Source organism: Oncorhynchus kisutch, linkage group LG20, assembly GCF_002021735.2.
Source record: "Oncorhynchus kisutch isolate 150728-3 linkage group LG20, Okis_V2, whole genome shotgun sequence".
Lineage (NCBI taxonomy): Eukaryota > Metazoa > Chordata > Actinopteri > Salmoniformes > Salmonidae > Oncorhynchus > Oncorhynchus kisutch.
This window is the reverse complement of record NC_034193.2, coordinates 43,565,953-43,582,889: the sequence shown is the minus strand read 5'-3', so window position 1 is coordinate 43,582,889 and position 16,937 is coordinate 43,565,953. Positions and strand designations below refer to the sequence as shown.

Sequence of the window (16,937 nt, the reverse complement as noted above, 5' to 3'; positions counted from 1 at the left end):
CTCTATCATCCATCTTTTAAGCTTCTTGCAGATGTAATTTATTGTGGAAGTTAACAATAATGATTGAAATAGCTTACACAGAAACATAAAGAACTCATTTAGTTACTCATATCATTTAAAAAAATATTTCGATAGCACATACGCAGAAGTTTTAGTAATTCTCTCAAACTGCAACAAAGTTACTAACGACACCAGAGAATATTGTGTTAAATGTTACACCAGACAATGCTGAATTTCCCGGGAGATTTCCAGTCCGCCAAAAATATATATTATTGAAACTCCCGCCACCGTGTACTTGTGTGACGTAAACACTGACGCTACCTAACAATCGAAGATGAACCAATGAGAGCCTGGGAAATAACAAAATGACACAAGAAGGACAAATCAGACCTTAGCTGCGGGAAGTCCAGCTGATTGGGGGAGGAGTTGTGGAGACATTTGGCGCAAGTTTTGTTTCTTAAGTCAGTCAGACTAGAGCGCGCCAGAGACCACACGAAATCCATCTAGACGACTAGCCGAATAACACTTAATCAAGAACTGAAATAAGGTAACACTACCTTCAATATATGTTTAAAACGTGTGAACTTGTAGCATTACGTTGGATTTGACGAGATCGTTATAATTTTTTTTGTCAGAGTTGGGGTGGAGAGATATTGCGAGCGAGTTTCCGTAGCATACTGGGGGGTTATTATCAGTCAAGCTAGTCAGATGCATAACAGTTTGTCGAAAACAGCAATACATATATTTCCTGTTTTCTTTGATTGTGGTATTTTACGCCATTTCAGTGTTTTTAATCATATTTGTGCTGTTGGCGCCACAAATTAGCACACGTATAGTTGTCGCCATTGAGTCTGCAGATACAGTAGTTACTGAGAATTCACACCATTCTGATGGCCCCGGAAAATGGCAAGTTGTTTGTTGCATTGTCAGTATACAATCGAACATTCGGGCTAACCTTTTGTAATGTTGATTTACAACAGTGCAACAACGGCACAAAGATCGCATACTCTTCTAAATCGTGGGAGTCATGCTTAGCAGTTATAATAGTAACTTGCCTGGAAAATACCGGAACTACTTCGATCAGGGTAGGCCTGATAGCTAGGATGGATGGTGTCATTTACTATTAAGCGGTTCTGTACCTCCTCTGTGTTCACTCATTTCAAATCCCTCTTGAACATAAGACAATTGTTTTTCTTGCAGTCTATTTATCCAATGGGTTTTGTCACGATGGCTGACCTTATCTCTTCCCCCTTTAGTCTTTTGAAACTGGTCTGGACGCTAAAGTGCTCACAGGGAAGATGCCCAGCACACGTTCCCAGGCTCAGCCTATCCTCCAGTTCCCCAGACGCAAGTCCTCTGGGGTTGGGGTTGACTCAAAAATCACCCCCTCCAAGACCACATCCCAGCTGAAGGAGACCCAGTCCCTCTGCTCCGTGGGGGCTTCTAAACCGCAGTCCCTTCCAGAGAGGGCCCAGCTAATGCCCCTCTCACATGGGCCCGTGGCCCTCAAAGGCATAACTTTGTGCCCAAGAATACCCCTCAGCCCTCGCAAACGCACAGGTATGGGATTGCTATTATACACAACTTTGAAAGTGTTTCACTGTCTAAAACTTTAGGCAGTTTGTGATTTTTACATATTCTGTGCAAGGTTTAAGCTGATAAACCACCGTGCTCAAAATCAAGTAATTATTTCAACTCTTGATGCAAACGTAAGGTGCTATCGAAAAGACCGACATTTCTAACCATCTGTCTTCTGTGTGTTTCTCAGGAGATGAAAATGGCTGTAACCTCAGTGCCACCCTACTGGGCTCTCCTCTCAAACAGCCCTGCCTTAACCTGGCCTCCCCCCGCAAGCTGGGCTTTGATGAGAACTCCCTACTTCTATCCCCGAGGAGACTACTGACCCCCCTCTCCCCCAAACGGCAGCCCCTCTCCCCAACCTCCCGTCCCAGGGCCTCCCCCAGCAGACTGCATGAGACCCCCAGTGGGAGCCCATCATGTCCCCGATCAGAGAAGACCCCTGGGGTCCGCCTCTTTGCTGAAAGTAAGACATGTCTCTCACGCTCTCTTTTCTCCTCATGTTCTCTTCCTTGTATCTTTTTCTCAAGTGCAAATGAAGTGTTGAACTCCAAAGACAAATGTGTGCCTTTATTTGATTTGCTCATTATTCTAAATGTTCACGTCATAGACTTAAGGCAGAGTATTAACCCATCTTCTGGTCCCTCTCCAGAGTCTAAGTTCCACAGTGTGAAGCAGGCCCTCCACACTGCTGTCCCAGAGCGCCTGCTATCCCGGGAGGCCGAGAGGTCCTCCATCCGCTCCTTCCTGGAGGACAAGGCCCTGAAGGCCAGCCCGGCCAGCCTCTACATCTCTGGAGCCCCCGGCACCGGCAAGACGGCTTGCCTCAACTGTGTGTTGCAGGAGATGAAGGTTAGCGCCACTGTTTGCGTTTGCCTCCGCTTTGTTGATGATGGGCTAATTGTTAGCATTAGCCTAGCATTGGAGTTGTTGCCTTGACAGGATTCCAACATTCATTAGCCTAATGTTTGTTCTTGAGTGGAACCCAATACTCTAAATTGACCTTACAGCTCTACCATGAGGTGCAGAATCACTTAATTCCACCCTTTGTGTACAGCCCTGAACCCTGTGTAAATTTAACCCCATTGATTTCTGTTACATGAATTTAACTATTTCCTCTCTTGATCCAGGATGAGCTGAAGGAGATTCAGACGGTGGTGTTGAACTGTATGGCTCTACGTAGCTCCCACGCCATCTTCCCCTTGCTGGCAGAGAAGCTGGGGGCCTCCGGGGGCCACACTGACGCCAAGCTGCAGAAACTGCTGACCAGCACAGGGCCCACTGTGTGAGTATCTAGCTACTGTGCCTAACTATAACTCTGAACTAAAACTTAAATCACTTTTGCAAAGAGAAAAAAAAAAGTTGCGTTTCGCTCTGTTTTCTTCATCCATCTACTCTGAATTTACACCCTAAAACAATAACATATATTTGAGAGAGGCTTTACATTTTGCTGACCGATAAGTTCTCTAACCTTTCTCCTTCACTGCCCAGTCTTCTAGTCCTGGATGAAATGGACCAGTTGGACAGCAAGGCCCAAGATGTTCTCTACACCATCTTTGAGTGGCCCTACCTGCCCAAGTCCCGCCTCTGTCTCATCGGTAAGAACCCCCCCGACTATACAGTGTTAAACAATATACACTGTCTCTGGTATACACATTTCATTGGCCGTTAACAATTTCTATGTTCATATCTTAAGAATTCATCTGAAGATTTCACCCTGAAACCCTCATACACACACACACACACGTCTACCCATTTCTCTATTTAAATTCCACCCAGTCAACTCTCTCATAGCCACTTCCTCATACGGGCTGTCCTTAGTCCTCCTGTATGCAGGCAGGTGTAATGACGGGTGTCGTCCCTTTCTAGGTATCGCCAACGCTCTGGACCTGACTGACAGGATCCTCCCCCGGCTGCAGGCCCTGCCTCGCTGTCGCCCCCAGCTGTTACACTTCCCTCCCTACAGCCGCCAGGAGCTCGCCGCCATCGTGCAGGACCGACTCGCACAGGTATCCGGAGAGGGGTTACTGGACGCGTCGGCCGTGCAGTTTTGTGCAAGGAAGGTGTCTGCTGTGTCGGGAGACGCACGCAAAGCTCTGGATATCTGTCGGTAAGGAAACGACTTGACTAAATATCTTAGATGCTTAATGTGTTAATACTAAATAACATGTTGGTTGCAATGCTGACGACTCAGGACACCTTTGGCTTGGCCATGAAAATAAATGTAAGATCAAATATGAGCAAATATGACAACCTAGTTATAGGTTGTCTTGGAAAGTTGGTATTGGAAGCAAGATACCTCGTCAGTTTAACTGAATGCATTCAACTGAAATGTCTTCTGCGTTTAACCTGACCCCTCTGAATCGGAGAGGTGCGGAGGGGCTGCCTTAATCGGCGTCTGGGGAACAGTGTGTTAACTGGTTGAAGTTTTGTTTGAGAACAAAGTAGTAGCGTGACGCCGGTTCCTCTGTGTTACAGGAGAGCTGTAGAGCTTGTGGAATCTGACGACCGAAAGAAGGCCGCAGAAGCGACAGCATCTCGTGTGAGCGTGCCCCAGGTGGCCAGGGTGCTGTCGGAGGTGTACGGGGACCGCATGTCCTCCTCCGAGGGAGAGAGCTTCCCCCTCCAGCAGAAACTACTGGTCTGCTGTCTGCTACTGCTCACCCGCAACGGCAAGAACAAAGAGATCCCACTGGGCAAGGTGAGAGATGGGCACTGCATTGGTGCAAACACGATACCACCACCCAAGTTTGTAAATTGAGACCAAACATTTAGCTTTTTTGTTTGTTGCTTTTAATCATTTTCTAATACACCTTGATATACACAACATTTTAGAACATCTGCTCTTTCTTTCCATGACAGACTGAAGGTGTTCCTAATGTTTTGTACACTCGGTGTGCGTTTTAACATAGTCTAGGTAGCTGGTCAGAATGACAAGTGAAATGCAGTCAATGTTTTCTCTTACACTGACCTGGTTACCACTGAAGGTCATTGGGTTGCTGAAGGTCAGTACCAATTCTTTCTCAAGTCTGACTCTTATTCTCTACCCCTCAGCTCCACGAGGTGTACAGCCGCCTGTGTGCCAAGAGACAGGTGGGCGGCGTGGGCCAGGGTGAGTGCCTCTCCCTCTGCGGTCTGCTGGAGAGCCGGGGCATCTTTGCCCTGAAAAAAGCCAAGGAGGCTCGCCTCACCAAGGTTTCTCTGAAGATTGAGGAGAGGGATGTGGAGAATGCTCTGAAGGATCGCACCCTGCTGGGCAGCATCCTGACCTCTGGCCTACCATGACCTCTCACCCCAATGATATCAACTGACCCAGATTTATATTTGTGACTTATTTTTTTAAATATTTTTTTTTGGGGGGGGGGGGGGGTGTACTATTTATTTTTGTTCGGATGATTCATATCCAACTGACTTCCCTTTTTCAGAACAATGGGAAATGCAGCGATTTGTTATGTTTTTATTAACAGATGATGAACATGGACTAAACATTTCAAATGCTCAGCCAAACTGACTAGCTGCTTTTAACTTTTTTTTGGGGGGGGGGGGGTGAACACCGTATGTACATTTATGTTGTAATAAATGAATGTACAAACTTTTTAAACAGTTACTCTTATTTTAATTCGGCAAGAGGCCTACCATTTTTGTTAAACATGGTGCATCGAAAAAGAAAGTCAGAAATAAAGACGATGCTCTTGTAAACTGTAGGCATACCCATCAAAATAATGAGGAAATATAGCCTTAGTCCTTTTTCCTTAGTCAAAATAAATTAAAGGCCTGCCTGCGTGCCTGCTGCCAATGAGCTTTCTGTGAAATATGCAGTTCACAAAAACGGGTGCAATGACAACGCACGTGAAAGTCAAAATCTCAGCCAGCAAAGACACTGACAACCAAACAGCCGGAGGAAGCAAACAAGGTAAGTCCTTCGTTAACTAATTTAATACACTGCCCATGTTAATTGCAAGTGCACTTTCAATTGTTTAAGCCGGAGTTGCAATTTGGAAACGGTATCAACACACAGATCAAGTTGTCCATATTGTGAGTATTTATGTACAGTTGAAGTCAGAAGTTTACATACACCTTAGCCAAATACATTTACTCCGTTTTTCATAATTAAGTAAAAATTCCCTGTTTAAGGTCAATTAGGATCAACACTTTATTTTAAGAATGTGAAATGTCAGAATAATAGTACTTCGACTTTTTATTTCTTTCATCACATTCCCAGTGGGTCAGAAGTTTACATACACCCAATTAGTATTTTTTTGGTAGCATTGCCTTTAAAATTGTTTAACTTGGGTCAAACGTTTTGGTTAGCCTTCCACAAGCTTCCCACAATAAATTGGGGGAATTTTGGCCCATTCCTCCTGAGAGCTGGTGTAACTGTCAGGTTCGTAGGCCTCCTTGCTTGCTCACGCATTTTCTATAGGATTGAGATCAGGGCTTTTTGTGATGGTCATGCCAATACCTTGACTTTGTTGTCCTTATGCCATTTTGCCACAACTTTGGAAGTATGCTTGCGGTCATTGTCCATTTGGAAGACCCATTTGTGACCAAGCTTTAACTGACTGATGTCTTGATGTTGCTTCAATTAATCCACAATTTTTCTTCCCTCTTGATGCCATCTGTTTTGTGAAGTGCACCAGACCCTCCTGCAGCAAAGCACCCCCACAACATGATGCTGCCACCCCCGTGCTTCACGGTTGGTATAGTGTTCTTCAGCTTGCAAGCCCCCCTTTTTCCTCCAAACATAATGGTGGTCATTGTGGCCAAACAGTAATATTTTTGTTTCATCAGTCCAGAGGACATTTCTCCAAAAAGTACGATCTTTGTCCCCATAAGCAGTTGCAAACCGTAGTCTGGCTTTTTTTATGGCCGTTTTGGAGCAGTGGCTTCTTTGTTGAGCAGCCTTTCAGGCTATATCCATAGGACTCGTTTTACTGTGGATATAGATACTTTTGTACCTGTTTCCTCCATCTTCACAAGGTCCTTTGCTGTCCTGGGATTGATTTGAACTTTTCGCACCAGAGTTCTTTCATCTCTAGGAGACAGAACGAGTCTCCTTCCTGAGCAGTATGACGGCTGCGTGGTCCCATGGTGTTCATACTTGCGTACTATTGTTTGTACAGATAAATGTGGTACCCAAGGATGAGCCAGACTTGTGGTCAATTATTTTTTTCTGAGGTCTTGGCTGATTTCTTTTGATTTTCACAAGGTAGGCCTTGAAATACATCCACAGGTACACCTCCAATTGACTCAAATGATGTCAATTAGCCTATCAGAAGCTTCTAAAGCCATGACATTGACTTGAATTTCCAAGCTGTTTAAAGGCACAGTCAACTTAGTGTATGTAAACCTCTGACCCACTGGAATCGTAATACAGTGAATTATAACTGAAATAATCTGTAAACAATTGTTGAAAAAAAAAAACTTGTCATGCACAAGGTAGATGTCCTAACTGACTTGCCAAAACCTATAGTTTGTTAACAAGAAACTTGTGGAGTGGTTGAAAAATGAGTTTGAATGACTCCCAACCTAAGTGCATGTAAACTTCTGACCTCAACTGTATTTCCTCCTTTTGTGGTCCTTGTGAATAGCATGCTGTTTTTGTAGTCAGTTACATAAGATGCCTACTATTGGAGGTGATGGTGTAAAGGGTGTTTTATTTCTTCTTCTGGAACACTTCAGCATGGGTACCTCAAGGCAGCCAAAGCCTATAGCCTGCAAAATGCAATGTCCTGTAACAGATCCATGGTTATTGGTAGGTTTCTGTCTGACCCAAATGTAGCCTAAATGCCTTTGTTCATGACCATCGGGTCTGGATCGCGATACCTTTTACTCTATCCCACATGGCAGTCAAATGAAATGTGATGGTGAACGACATGGGTGTTTATAAAGCTGGTGAACATTGATGAATCACCGGACTGCAGAAAGCTGTCACGCAAAGTTGGTTGGCGATTTCCTGTAACGTGTTCTACGCGGTTCGTGTGACACGGTGGAAATTCCATTTCAACATGGGTGAAAACCACCAACCGCCTGCTTGCCAACACTAAGAACAACTCAAATCTAATGCAGTGCAGCTTTTATTATTCTTAGCAGTTTTCATAAGCATAATGCCATATGATGAACACCGCTGACCGTATTCGCTTGGATAGTTACACCGCTGATATTCCTATTTGAACGTGATTTATTTTAGTAAACCAGGTGCTGAGCTGCCACAATGTTTTCCAAATGAAGTGGTGGGCCTGTAATTGTCTTCACAATTCTGTTCTCTGCACCGCATGAGCACACTACCTCTAAAATGAGACTCTCTGGGGAGAGAGTGGAGGGGGGCACTGCCTCGGAGGGGGGCATTGCCTTGAACAGGAGTGTCTCTCGGGAGAGAGTGGAGGGGGGCAGTGCCTCCCCCCCAAAAATGGCACTCCACACGGAATTGACACAACACCTTCCAGCTTCATTGTATGTATGGGACTGAGACAGATATGCTGTTGGGAATCTATCACAAATGTTGATAATTGTAGAGCTCAGAAGTGATATTACATCATACTGCAGAAGTAGCCTGGGTTCCAATCTGTCTGTGCCATCATGTCACTCCTTGGCATGCAAGGAATGGCTTGATGGGACAAACAGATTGGAACCCAGGCTAAGGCAGAAGATATTCTAGACCGAAGATCTGTCTCTGTGTTGAAGCCAAATCCAGCAGGAGAGACCAGTCTCACCTGTACCCAGCTGTCTGTCCATGCGAACAGACATGTCTGTTGATCCTCCGTTCAACTTCCAAGACAGAAAAAATATCTACTGATCAACAGCTTGTCTGGTTTGCGTTCTCTTGTTCTGCTCATTTCGTTTCTAATCAATATTTTTGAAGCAAACAGCAATCACCAACTTCCTGTAGTTTTATGAGTTACCCTGAATGTGCTTCTTTACAGAGCCCAGCATCAGAGACCATACACAGCTGTCTGTCCATGAACAGGGACCAGTCAATGGAACTTCAAGAACACTTCAGGAATGGGAACCCTGGCATGCGTAAGAATTTATCACGGTTCCCTCTTTTATCGTCTTTGTCTCCACATTAAAGCACGAAGTCAGGACTCACTTATGTTTGACTGTAGGTCTAAGTTGTCTGCTGACAGGATCCAACAGGAGACAATTCCCCTGGACTCAGCTGTGAGTCCTTTAAGAGGGACTGGTCAATGGCTCATCCTAAAACACAATTCAGGGAGGCAGGCATTTCTACTGATCAAAGGTGAGTGCTTTAGATCTTAGAGCTAGACAGACAATTGCTGTATTCCACCATGTGCCAGATGATCATCGATAAGGTAGCACTTGTGATGCGTGTGATGTCATGTGTGCAGAGACCAGCAAGAGAGAGCAGTCAGACATTCCCCGTGGCCGGTCCACGGCAGACGTGTCCTCCATATTCAAGGTGAGCTGGCTCATGTCTTACAGTTAAAAGTGAATGGATAGTTGTTTGATATCTTTGTGACCACTTGACCTTCTCAAGCACTTTTGTTTTTAATGGAAATAAAAGTCCGCAATCTCAGACTTCAACAAGTACAAAGTACTGTTTGTCTTTGATGGTCTGGATGAGTGTCGACTTCCAGAACAACGAGATCTGGTGTGATGTTACAAAGTCGACCTCAGTGGGCGTGCGGCTGACAAACCTAATTCGGGGGAATCTGCTTCCCTCTGCTCACATCTGGATAACCTCCCGGCCAGCAGCTGCTAGTCGCGTGTTGACCAGGTGACAGAGATGAGGCTTCAATGACCCACAGAAGGATTTACTCCAGAAAGAAAAATCAGTGACAAGAGCCTAGCCAGCAAAATCATTACACGCCTGAAGTCTTCAGGAAGCCTCTCCAACATGTGCCACATACCAGTCTTCAGTTGCATTTCAGCTACAGTTCTGGAGGCTGTTCCGTGAAACAGAGTCCAGAGATGCTGAAGGCCCTGACTCAAATGTATTCACACTTCCTGAACTGTAACATATGGCTAAAAAAACAAACAGAAATATCCAAAGAGACCAGATAATGCTGAGACATATTCACAAATGGAAAAAGGCCTTTGAACAACTGGGAAAAGGGCAATCGGATCTCCTATGAAGGAGACCTGGAAGAATGTGGCATTGCTGTTACAGAAGCGTCAGTGCCCTCGGCCCTCCGGAGAGGGGTGCGCCCTCGGCCCTCCGGAGAGGGGTGCGCCCTCGGCCCTCCGGAGAGGGGTGCGCCCTCGGCCCTCTGGAGAGGGGTGTGCACTCGGCTCTCCGGACAGGAGTGTGGGTTGTTCCAGGAGAAGGTGTACTGCTTTGTGCATTTCAGCATCCGGGAGTCTCTTGCCGCCGTCTGTGTTTGACATTCAACACAGAGAATGTCAACCTCGTGGTTGAACAGGAAACGAGCAGAAATCTTCTAACATCTGAAGAGACGCCTGCAACCATCGTCCACAAGAAAGCAGGGGACAAGGCCTTGGTGTAAATATGGACACCTGGACTTGTTCTTCTGCCTCCTCCTCCGCCTCTCACTGGAACCCAACCAGACTCTCTTACGGTCCCTACTAACAAAGACTAGAATCAGGTCAGAACAATGGAGGAAACAGTCAAGTACATCAAAGAGAAGCATCAATCTGTTCCACTGTCTGAATGACCATTCTCTAGTGAAAGGAGATCCAAACCTACCTTAGCTCAGGAAGTCTTTCCGAGGCCAAACTCTCACCCGCCCAGTGGTCTGATTTGGCATTTGTGTTGCTGACATCAGAAGAAGAGCTGGATAGGATTGACCTAAGGAAATACTGCAAATCAGGTCTTTTGAGGCCTTTTGACTATGATCAAAGCCTCCAGAACAGCTCTGAGTACCTGGTGATTTTAAAAGCTCTTAATTAAATGATACATTTCCAACAAAACAAAAGGTACACTTTTATTGCATGGAGAGTGTCCCACCTCACCTTCCAATGGATTAAAAACCTACTAGGCAATATTTTTGTTGATCATGTACGTGTAATTCCATGTACGTAATTCCTCTTCAAACTGAAAGGATGTAACCTCGAGGTATGATGCTGTGAGACGCTGGCCTCAGCTCAAACCTGAGAGAGCTGGATCTGAGTGACAATGACTTGCAGAATTCACGAGTGAAGCTGCTCTCTGCTGGACTGGAAAGTCCAGACTGCAAATTGGAGACACTCCAGGTTAGGAAATTCAGTTTAACGTTAAAATTACTAAAGTGAACTAACTCACATTTTAAGCATCAAATGGTTTGTTACTATCTTTTCACTCAACGTGGATCGAGACGGACCTCCTTGAATGGGGTTTGAGAAGGAGACGGTGTGGATCATGATGCACAACACTGGATAAAATCTGGCCTAAGAAAATGTTGAATTTCTCTCTTGAAAGCTGCACACACACAACTGACTAAGTGAGAAATGTTTTCGTTGGATAGAAATAAGATTAAATGACAGTGATTACTAATAATCGTATCCTTCGGTCTCTCCATTAGATGCCTGTGAGCTATCTGCCGTTGCCTGATCACGCAGGGAGTTTGAGGGCTGTTGGCAGGTGCTGTGTAAAGAGGGTCTGAATAGACAGTTATTGAGAGGAAATGGGAGTGACGGAAAAAAATCGTCAGGAGTGGAGCGGTTGGGGACTGTTGGCTTGGACGTAATGACAAATCCCGGAGTTTGCGATGCTTTGACAAGTTACGTCGCCTGCCATAATGCTAGGAGTATTGCTTTCCCTGCTACCTCGTCTTATTTGAACAGAGTAGGAATGTACCTGGACTGGCTGGCTGGCACGTTGTCCTTCTACAGCGTCTCCTCTGGTACACTGACCCATCTGCGTACATTTTACTCCATATTTTCTGACCCTCTTTACCCAGGGTTTGGAATGACAGCGTGTGCGTGTCAGGTAGAGCAGCCGCCAATTTGAAACTCAGGCCAGAATTCCATCATTGCAGGTAGTTGATTTTTGCATTGCGGTTTCAGAAGTAGATTTGCGTTGCAGAAATGATACAGAAATCAGTAGTCCCGTACTACCTGGTTTTAGCTGAAGCCCTGGTAGGATGTTTTGACCGTTACCACCCCTTCTATATTTATCTGGATAATTCCTTTGGTCGTCATTGCAGTAACACAATTTCAGTGACCGTAACCAATTAAATAGCATTAATTTTCTGCTCTGCTTCACCTACAGCAAATACAACATTTGGTTTTGTTCAATTTAGGAGTTAAGCATCCTGAGTGAGACAATTTTAATCATGTTTATCTGGAATACAATTCTAAAGTGTGCCCTTAAATGACACCTGTAATTTAAGAAATAATTTAGGGTACATGTTGCACATTAATGTAGGCTAATTGAGTATTATAAAATCACGTGCTATAGCCAGGTCTCTGGGCTTGTTGAACTTGTTGCATGGGCTCCGGGTTTCTCAGCAGACCACTAGATGGAGCCACAAACCATTTTATGTAGTGAAAATTCCTCAAAACAATGTGACCGTTTTAGGCTGAGAGACTACTGAAAATGTTCTCGCTAGATAGTGATGCAAGTAACTCCTACCGTCCCATGAAGAGTGGCGGTTCTGACTTCAGCAGCACTAGCTATGTATCATCATTGGATAAAGAGTACTTTCCCTAAATTTGGGTAGGAAAGATTTGCTGTACAGAGCAACAAAAACCAGTATGGCATTGCTCCAGATATACAGTATTTCCCAGACAGTAAAATCAACACCCAGCCTGCTTGTACTTTAATATATTCTTTATTTTCTTAAACAAAAATTGAAGTAAAAACCTTTTCTGTAGAAAGACAAATTCCTTGTCAGTAGCGTTCCACCTAAGGTTCTTGATTTAGGACCAGTAGCCTCCCCCTATTGGGTTCCCTTCTACTGTGAGAGTCAATGTAAGTATATTACACCACTGAGTCACTATTAACTCCTTACTAGCTCATGAATTAACTCATGCAGACGTTGGAAAAACGTTAACAGCAAATAGTGTTAAAAGAAACCGTTACACAGAAAGAAAGCATGTGAGCAGTACAATACACATTGTCCAGTCACCTCTGGCAGTGTTTTCAACTAGCTTTGGAAAAAAACATTTGAAAAGGAAGCGACATGATTATCGTCACAAAATAAAATCTTTGGCATCGATTACCCACCGAAAAGCGCACAACAACCTTGAAGCGTCCTCGACTAAAAACCAGTGCATCATCAATATTATGCTTAGAAAACAGATGGCCAAGCCCTGTTAGATTCTGAGTCCCACAAGTCAGTGATAATTGCATATACTACATCGAGGTGAGCAGAGACCGATTGACATCCCTCCATTTGAAGGTTCTGTGTGATTGCTTCTTCCTCCCTTCAGTGGTCTGTAGAGAGAACAGCATCTTTATTTAAAAAAGTGGTGTGACTTGTTTTTAGAATAATAGGTGCATGTAACTAATGGCTGCTCGGTCTTTCGTGTATCTGCGTGCTTGACAATAAGAGCGCGTGTACATTTGTCTATTGGCTGTATGCACGGACCGTTGTCCTAATAGCGCTCAGCATATCCCGGTTGCCTCATGCCGCCGTTCTGGTACTCGACATCTGACATCCCCATCTCGCATTCAATGGGCATGTCAGCAGGGTAGTCAACATAATGGGGGTAGCCTGCATCCAGCTCTGAAACACACACACACACACACACACATACTTAGATCAACACTTGGCAAAACATTAAGTTAAGTTATCTGGAGATGATACCCTTATTTCAATCATAAAACAGGGGGGGGCTCACTTTTAACATGGTTGAAGTTACATAGATCAATTGCTTTCTCTCTCCTTAATACAGTATAATCATGTCAGAAAATCCAAAACATTTAACTTTACACAGCCCATTGGAACAGTGACCATCTGGCACATGAACCCACAGAGAGCGTTCTGTTCCGCCCCATATCAGTGTGTCAGTCAGTATGGGCACCTTTCTGCCAGAGTGAGTTACTCACCGTCGGCTGCGTAGCCTGCCTCCATGGGGACAGCGTTGTGGGCCTGGGGAGGGGGTCACAAGAGGTGAAAGGTCAAAATCAAGTCAGCGAGTTGCCCATATATGGACGACAGAAACCGTGCCAACACTGTCACCTGTTTTCTTAACCTGCATTATCTACCTTTCTCTAAATACAAAATATTACACTGCCATTTTACAGAAACTAAAATACTTCACATGTAAGAATCGCCGAAAAATGTAATACATGCATTTTTATCAATGTTAAATTACCGCTCGAAGCAAAGCATTTTCTTCAGTTAAACCGCAATTTGTTATTAGATCCTGCAGTGGCTCCCTCCTCGCCACAGAAGGCGCTAGAGGCCGAGCATAGCTCCCACTCACCATTTCCCAGGCGGCGGGGTCGTGCTTGAACAGGGAGTGCGTGAGCTCCACGGACACACGCTTCTTGTAGTCGGACTTCTTGTCCTCGGAGATGCGGAAGAGAACGGCGGCTGCGTAGGTGGCTGGGAGGGAGGAGCAAGGTTATCACACGGACATATTGATTGGCTGACACAGTAAGTCAATCTACTCCCAAGTTCTGAGAGGATGTATCAGGGGGAATCAAATGGGTGCAGTGTGCAATGCTACTTCTCAATCCTGGTGTCATTCAACAATTGAGTTAAGAGATCAGATGTGACCCAGACTCAATAATAGGTCAATTAAGTGCGAGAGAGAGATGAAAACCAGCAGAGACTTACACCCGTTGAGGCTCCACTGGTTTATGGAAATGTAGCACATTACACAGTCAAAAAAAAAAGCATTCTCTTCCAGGTAATAACTTCCTCTCAAATGGAGCCAAACAATGACCTCTGAATCTATCCGCAAGGCCCTCCAGCGGGTGGTGATGACGGCCCAGTGCAACTGGTACCGCGCTTCTAACCATTTTAGGACATCTACTGGAAACGGTGCCCGAGGAAGGCATGCAGCGTCATCAAGGACGCCACACATCCCATCACGAGCTGTTCTTTCCCTTTCTGTCCAGCAGACGGTATTGGATCACGAGGTCTGATGCCAACAGGCTCAGAGACAGTTTCTAACTACAAGCTGTCAGACTGCTGAACACTTGAACTGGTCTGAACAGGCCAGCACCTTACTGCACATCACATCACCAGACTTATTATACTGCTACATTTATACACTTGCGCCCCCCCCCCCCCCCCCATCCCCAAAATGTGTAAATATTGGACTATAGATGGCGCCTTCCTGTATTTTACTTACGCTAAAATGTTTTCTATTCTACTGAGCCATTTACTTTGTTTCTATTCGTATTGTTGTTGCATTGTCGAGAAGGAACCCGCAAGTAGGCATTTCGCTGGACGATGTATGCAATTCGTATACCGTACGACTAATAAAAATGTTAAAAACACGTGAAACTAGTGACGCATCTATTGCAAATCCTGATTTTTGATGTGGTTTTAAGAGAAGTGGTCTCACCGATGCCCTCGTTGTTGGAGTGCAGCAGCTCCATGAGCGGCGCGGAGGCTCCCTCTGCGTCGATCATCTCCGCAGACTGCTTGTCCAGGGCCAGCTCACACAGAGCCCCCGCTGACACGCGCTTCACGTTCTCCACTGGAGAGTACAGCAGCTAGGTAGGAGGAGGGAGACCATGGTTAACACACACACACACACACAATCTACAGGAGACATAAGCAGCAACAGAGATATTGCCGTCTTAAAAGCAAGAAACGTATGAGATTTAAAAAAAGCTCTTACCTGTACAAAGAGTGGGATGGTCTGCATGCTGGCGATCTCTCCCCTGTTGATGGGGTCTCTGGCCATGATGTGCAGGGCCCCTGTGCATCCCTCCACGATCTCCTCCATCCTCACGCCATCCTGAGAGAGAGCGAAAAAGCAAGAGTCAGTAACAAAAAGAGACTAGGGAGGTTAAGAATAACCATTTATTTATATACATATATAGATCTCTTTTTAAAGTCAATAGATCTGTTTCTACATCTACCTGGTATGTCTGCTGTGCGGCGGAGCCGTGTTTCTGGGCGTCCTGGTGGGCTTTGAGCAGCAGATTGACCAGGTGTGGGATGGCCCCGGCGTCCCTCAGAGGGGTCTGGTTGTCTGGGCACAGTGCCAGGTTACGGATCAGACCAACCACAGCCTGAGGACAAGAGAGAGGCGGGGTTAGAGACAGATGCCATTTTGATTAGTGAGCACAAAGAAAGCAACATTTTTTTGGTTAGAGACTGTTTGTTTTACAAATATCACCCATCTCATCATCGTTTACAGTTTCTCTCGCGATGCCATTTCTCTCCCTCTCCCCGTTCTCTATGTAGCTTCTTCCTCATCCCTCATTTTCCTTCTTCCATCACAACCTTGTCTTCCTCTTTCCATCTCTCCTTAAGCCTCCTACTTCTCACCTCATAGCGAATTAAGCAGCCGGTTACGTGAATGGTTAGCCCTCTCCCTGGGCAACCATCTGTGAACTATTCATCTCTCTATCCCACAACCCCTCACTCTTTCTCCCCCGCTCACCTTGATGACAGGCCAGTAGTAGGGCTGGTTGTCCCTCTATACACCCCTCCATCCTGCCTCTCCTATCCTCTCACCTTGATGACAGGCCAGTAGTAGGGCTGGTTGTCCCTCTATACACCCCTCCATCCTGCCTCTCCTATCCTCTCACCTTGATGACAGGCCAGTAGTAGGGCTGGTTGTCCCTCTATACACCCCTCCATCCTGCCTCTCCTATCCTCTCACCTTGATGACAGGCCAGTAGTAGGGCTGGTTGTCCCTCTATACACCCCTCCATCCTGCCTCTCACCTTGATGACAGGCCAGTAGTAGGGCTGGTTGTCCCTCTATACACCCCTCCATCCTGCCTCTCACCTTAATGACAGGCCAGTAGTAGGGCTGGTTGTCCCTCTATACACACCTCTATCCTGCCTCTCACCTTGACGACAGGCCAGTAGTAGGGCTGGTTGTCCCTCTATACACACCTCTATCCTGCCTCTCACCTTGACGACAGGCCAGTAGTAGGGCTGGTTGTCCCTCTATACACCCCTCCATCCTGCCTCTCACCTTGATGACAGGCCAGTAGTAGGGCTGGTTGTCCCTCTATACACCCCTCCATCCTGCCTCTCACCTTGATGACAGGCCAGTAGTAGGGCTGGTTGTCCCTCTATACACCCCTCCATCCTGCCTCTCCTATCCTCTCACCTTGATGACAGGCCAGTAGTAGGGCTGGTTGTCCCTCTATACACCCCTCCATCCTGCCTCTCACCTTGACGACAGGCCAGTAGTAGGGCTGGTTGTCCCTCTATACACCCCTCCATCCTGCCTCTCCTATCCTCTCACCTTGATGACAGGCCAGTAGTAGGGCTGGTTGTCCCTCTATACACCCCTCTATCCTGCCTCTCCTAT

The 16,937-nt window shown here is 45.7% G+C and overlaps 2 protein-coding genes and 1 non-coding gene across 9 annotated transcripts in view; 2 read left to right on the top strand and 1 right to left on the bottom strand.

Annotated features, from left to right (window-relative positions):
- Nucleotides 1-398: 398 nt before the first annotated feature.
- On the top strand, nucleotides 399-5,176 carry cdc6 (cell division cycle 6 homolog (S. cerevisiae)). 2 transcript variants are annotated; one of them, XM_020454615.2, is made up of 9 exons: nucleotides 399-547; nucleotides 1,257-1,560; nucleotides 1,769-2,044; nucleotides 2,231-2,430; nucleotides 2,709-2,863; nucleotides 3,070-3,176; nucleotides 3,448-3,688; nucleotides 4,057-4,279; nucleotides 4,633-5,176. In XM_020454615.2, exons 2-9 carry the CDS (start codon nucleotides 1,299-1,301, stop codon nucleotides 4,861-4,863), a joined length of 1,695 nt encoding a protein of 564 aa, XP_020310204.2. In that variant the 5' UTR covers nucleotides 399-547; nucleotides 1,257-1,298; the 3' UTR covers nucleotides 4,864-5,176. The 2 variants fall into 2 exon arrangements, with proteins under 2 accessions (XP_020310204.2, XP_031655663.1); XM_031799803.1 differs by lacking the exon at nucleotides 399-547 and adding an exon at nucleotides 601-1,085 and having other exon boundaries at nucleotides 4,633-5,174.
- Nucleotides 3,753-3,823, top strand: LOC116355575 (small nucleolar RNA SNORD58). The gene has a single exon (XR_004204583.1). It is a non-coding gene; the product is annotated as a small nucleolar RNA SNORD58 (small nucleolar RNA).
- Nucleotides 5,177-12,288: 7,112 nt separating the features above from the next.
- The window catches only part of LOC109865755 (junction plakoglobin-like), a 45,346-nt gene continuing 40,697 nt past the window's right edge, over nucleotides 12,289-16,937 (bottom strand). For 5 of the 6 annotated variants that reach the window (XM_031799799.1, XM_031799801.1, XM_031799797.1 and 2 more), the window contains exons 10-15: nucleotides 15,527-15,679; nucleotides 15,283-15,402; nucleotides 15,004-15,154; nucleotides 13,912-14,033; nucleotides 13,532-13,574; nucleotides 12,289-13,208 (exon numbers count right to left, since the gene is read on the bottom strand). In XM_031799799.1, coding sequence (XP_031655659.1) covers nucleotides 13,078-13,208; nucleotides 13,532-13,574; nucleotides 13,912-14,033; nucleotides 15,004-15,154; nucleotides 15,283-15,402; nucleotides 15,527-15,679 — 720 coding nt within the window. In that variant the 3' untranslated portion in view covers nucleotides 12,289-13,077. The remainder of the gene's footprint in view (nucleotides 13,209-13,531; nucleotides 13,575-13,911; nucleotides 14,034-15,003; nucleotides 15,155-15,282; nucleotides 15,403-15,526; nucleotides 15,680-16,937) is intronic. The other variant, XM_031799798.1, reaches the window with a different exon arrangement.